Genomic DNA, 4,851 nt, shown 5'->3' on the forward strand with positions numbered 1-4,851 from the left:
TTTCAAACTACTCACTATTCAATCAGAATACCAATCACATTAGGTAGTTGTGTTTAGAATAGAAAAGTGGAAGAGACCCACTTTTCCTTGCCCCTTTTTATCAAAAGTAGCTATATACAGATTGGAAAAAGTGCATAAGACTTCACATTTGGTTTGAAAATTTTTCAGTTATATATGGAAAAAGGTCATGAAAAGCCTTCAAGGCAAGAATTTAAAGCCTGCTTTTCCATGATGAATGATGAGAAAATGACTTTACCCATTATCCCAAGAACTCCTGAGGCTTTTCTTTATGAGGCGATGAGTCATAAAGGTTTTGTACTCCTTGGAGCCTAAGGAAAGGGAGCGGAAATGAGGCTTCAAAATAGGCTTTCCTTTTTCTCTTTTCCTTTTCTTTTCTTTTCTTTTCTTATTTATGTGTAGAAACAACTTTCAACTTGGCATGTTGTTAAAGTGAAAAAGAAAAAGGGAAAAAGCAATAGAAAAAGGAAAAAAAACAGTGCTATAACAACTTCAATTTGGTTGTAAGAAAAGAACGCGGTGTTTGGGACCGAGGTTTATGTCTATAACATTTGTTCTGATGCCACTTATTAGACCAAATTTTGACTGTCAGACTTTTGACTATTTCATCAATGGCTCAGAAGACTTGACCATGAGACTTTTAACTTTTCTGTGTACAAAAACTTACTTTTTGATATCATACGAAAAAGTAGTAGGTTTCTCATTCCCTCATTTCTTTATGTTCGTATCACATCTGTTTCTTACTTAAGTCTCATGTTGTTATATTTTGATCGGCCTAAATCTCATTTCTTTATATATTTGTTCCACAGTCCCATTATATATAAAAGTTCGATATGATATCGAAGAGGTACAACAGCAATGTCCCTCAAAAGAACTCCAAACTTGGAGTTTATGTGCACCAACCACGAATTCTAAAGATCCAAATATAGCAGGCAAGTAGAAGACATTTGAAAAGGGGAAAACCCCAACATGGGTTAACAATTTAATTTCCAACATGTTTGTATTCATACAACCAGCAGAATAGATATAGATTTCTCTCTTTCTTTTTTGCTGAATCAAATCCAAGATGATATATGAGCTAATGAACTGAAACCTACAGTCCCCCATGTCGTATCTTCTACTATTTACAGCATATTGAACCAAAACAGATGCATTGATGGACCGAGAACTTGTCTTCAAAACCAGCTTCAATTATACAAATGGGTTCCATGACTGATCCAGCAACTCAAAGCTGAAGCAATATTCTCTAGATAGCAAATATGCATGGAAAGATTGCAGAGAGACAAATTCTTCAAGCAACGACTGTATTCAACATCAGCTTTACGTACTTTCTTTGAATGTTTGGGAGCGAGACAGAGCTGCAGGGTTTGCTTCTAGTACCTGAGTGGCATCTGATAGATCGGTCTTGGCTCCAGACTTGGGTTCAAATGCTTTGAAAATGCCGCCTTTTGATATGGGTGCTTTCTGGTCAGGCTTAATGCCTAATGTAGCCCAGATAGAACTCTTTGAAGCCTCATCTGGGTCAATAATTCTGAGAGTCTTTGGAACCAAAACACACTTCTCTAGCTTCTGTTCCTCTGCTGGTTGTGCATCTCTGGAATGCTTGCCTAGTGTTGGTGAGGCGTTGCCTGAACAACTGTTGCTCGTGGAGGATGAGGGAGACAGGCAGTCATTGGATCCAGCCAAGGAGATGTTCCCTGTTCCTGCACCCCAGATGGGCATGCAACCCCAATATGAGGGAGGCACAAGCTGTAGAGGTATGGTTGGTGCACAAAAGCCAGGAACTGCCAGCATTGGTCTAGAGCACCACTGAACTGAATTTGGATTACTGTTGTTCGGAGCATAAACAGTGTCAGACGAGCACTGAGGTGGTGCTACAGGAGCTACATTGGTCCAACCTGGATTCCAAGGGAAAGCCCATGGAGGAACAGGGTAACAGGGCTGATGAAGTTGTGGATGAATCTCACTACGAGATGCAGGCAAACTAGGTCGGTCCTTATGCCCAACATTTTCAGGAAACTCATTTTCTGGGAAACTAGGAGCCGACACTGAAGATGTACATGAGGTTGGCTCCTCCCCATTTCCTCCGCAATTGACAGTTCGCATCTCAGCACATCTCTTCTGTTCCCTGATACTAAGCACCGTCTCCATGGACTTGCATAGAGGTGCTTCAGGACCAAATTTTAGGACTGTTCCACTTGCTGTTGAAGGCCTAAAAGTGGTTGAAGTTTCGCCACATGAGAGAATTTGTTGATTAGATGAGTCTGACGCCTCAATCACAGTAGTGGGTACTCCATCAGAGGATACCATTATCTGACGATATTGGGAGGCTAAGTGCTTGTTCTTCCGCCGCCCAGCACCAACAGGAACATTTCTCATTGTTCCACCTGCCGTCCAGTACCTCTGGCAGTTTTTGCAGAAGTGCCTGGGTTGGTTCACATTGTAGTTGTTGAAGTAGCAGAATTTTGTCTCTAAACTGTTGCATCGCGGACATGGGAGAATCTTGTCTGGCTTCTTCAGTACTTTTTCTTGGCCTGAACTATTGGTCTCGCCCTGGTCCTTATGCACTTGCAGCCCACTCATCTGCACTTGAGTTTGCTGCTCCTCCTTACCATCCTCAGAAACTGAAGACCCATCTGGCTTTCTAGAGTCTTCTGCACATGGATCCTCAGCTTCAGCTTTTGTTATTTCACTGGGAGCATCCTGAAATCATGAATCAAAACCAAAAACCCTCCGTTCAGAACTGGGAAGAAATTAAATAACCAAAGCAATGTGCAGAAAAAAACAAAAAAATAAAAAGATCCCTTTTCCCCATTAAAGGGGGATACATCTCGAATGATGTTTTTATCAAAAAATTGGGGCAGAATTTGTAGTGAGGAACTCTCCAACTGTCATTAGTCAAAATTTATAAGTTCGGTCTTTCCCACTTATTTCCTTTCTCCCCTCCACTGTCCCTCAAAACAAATAGGGCAAACCCAAATTTCCTAAACCTTTATAACACGATGAACCATTGAAGCTTCCCATAAAGCATAATGATTGAGAGTATCGAAACTAGATTTGCAATCAATGAAGATCCATTCCCATTAACCAATCCATTATTGATTATGAACATTATATGAACTCTTCCCAATTTGTGCAACCAAAATGCAAGGTTGGCATACCATAATATAATTCTGTAGAACTCGGAATCATAACCCTTGTAACTAATTTTCCACAAACAAACAACCTGCGAAATATCAAATTCCCCAATTTCCTTTATGGGCAATCCCTATTGGATTCTCGAGAAAATCCCAGTCAAATTTTGATGCAAACCTCGCGGAATCAAAGATAAACTACTACCCCAACAACAACACCACAAATTACATTACCCAATCTGTTCATATAACCATAGGAGGATTACTTTTAGCCTAATTATAGTTCCAAATTCATCACAGAAAAATTTAAGAATCATTACATGAAAACATGGATTTTACAATAGCAATTTAATTCCAAGCTTCCAACATAAAATTAGAAATCAAAATTTAGAAACCCCGTTCTAGGAAAAGCCAATACAGATAACAACACAAATAACATTAGCCCAATTAAAGGGAACCGAATAAAACAACAACTACCCATGTCTCGTTTTTCCTTTTCCCACCGTTTCCCACATCCAAACGAAACATTAGGGCTTACCCAAAAGAAGAAAGGGCTGAAACACAGAAAAATTCACATACCAATGATTTCTTAGGGGAGTTGGAGCAAATCTGGGTCTGAATCGTGGTGCCGAAGAGCTTGATAGCAGGGTCTCTGCTCACAGCCAAATCTCCACCGTTCATTTTGTCAGTGGTGAGGTGTGAAATGAAATTGAAGATCTCTCAAAGAAGAAGAAGAAGAAGAAATGCTAAACCCATGAAAGTAAGAAATAGAAAGAGAGAGCTTTTGGAGAGAAAGTCTTGAAAAGTAAAATAAATAAATTATAAATTTAGAGAAGACTGTGAAGTGTCAAGTAAGTTTTAGAGAAAGTTGTGAAAAAGAGCACCAAGAGCGTGATGGCTGAGGATTTATAGGGATGACGTGGCAACCTTTTTTTATTTTTTAAATAATAAGAAATATGAAAATATGTTTTTTATGGAAAATATTTTTTAAACTACCTTATATATTATTTCTCATATTTTTAAAAATTAACACGTGGAAATGGGTTGCTTTTTTATTTTTGTTTTCTTCTTGAGAAATAATTATGTCCATGGAAAATATTATTTTTAATTCTTTTGTTTATCATTCGTATTTGTCGTATATAGTATTTATCATAATGCACAATTTTCTTCAAGAGAAAAGTTTGATAATGAAGTAATTCGTCTTCTTCAATGGCTTTTGACTTTTTTAATAAGTCTTTTTAAATTTATAAATTTAAAATTTTTTAAAAAAATATCTAATTATATTAATATTTTTTTTTATTTTTTTCTTTATTTATCTACCATGACTATAATTGATGTAACATTATTACATCAACGTAACTAAAAAATTATTTTAGGAAAATTCATTGATGAATATTACGAGGGATATGGATGAAATTTTGCCAGGTGGCATCCGAGTCGGCAAAGAGAGGTGGTGGGAAAGAGAGAGATTTGGTGGCTGAGGATTGGGAGGTGACGTGGGGAGAAGTGTAAAGTGGTAGGGAGGTGGGGCCCATCACTCAGAAAAAGAGAAAAAGGAGGACAAAAAGCAAGACTGGTAGCCTTTTACGCCGCCTTCAATGTCTTTTTCCTTCCTAGTATCTGTATGATGGGTCTCTCCGCGTTAAACACAGCCACAGGGCTTTTTCTTACCCCATTCTTGATCATTTTTTTTTTTTTT

At 38.1% G+C, this 4,851-nt stretch overlaps 1 protein-coding gene across 1 annotated transcript; it reads right to left on the reverse strand.

The window, feature by feature from the left end:
* Nucleotides 1–960: 960 nt before the first annotated feature.
* LOC117919542 (cyclic dof factor 3-like) lies at nucleotides 961–3,923 on the reverse strand. The gene is made up of 2 exons (XM_034836699.1): nucleotides 3,732–3,923; nucleotides 961–2,721 (listed from the first exon to the last, which is right to left on the reverse strand). Exons 1-2 carry the CDS (start codon nucleotides 3,831–3,833, stop codon nucleotides 1,339–1,341), a joined length of 1,485 nt encoding a protein of 494 aa, XP_034692590.1. The 5' UTR covers nucleotides 3,834–3,923; the 3' UTR covers nucleotides 961–1,338.
* Nucleotides 3,924–4,851: the final 928 nt, after the last annotated feature.

The sequence above is a fragment of the Vitis riparia genome, chromosome 8 (genome assembly GCF_004353265.1).
Source record: "Vitis riparia cultivar Riparia Gloire de Montpellier isolate 1030 chromosome 8, EGFV_Vit.rip_1.0, whole genome shotgun sequence".
Lineage (NCBI taxonomy): Eukaryota > Viridiplantae > Streptophyta > Magnoliopsida > Vitales > Vitaceae > Vitis > Vitis riparia.

Bases quoted from the DNA above. Each gene is read 5' to 3' on its own strand.
- LOC117919542 (XM_034836699.1), bottom strand. From the start codon at position 3,833: ATGAACGGTGGAGATTTGGCTGTGAGCAGAGACCCTGCTATCAAGCTC. The intron at 2,722-3,731 runs GTATGTGAATTT...TCATGATTTCAG, and splicing joins ACTCCCCTAAGAAATCATTG to GATGCTCCCAGTGAAATAAC.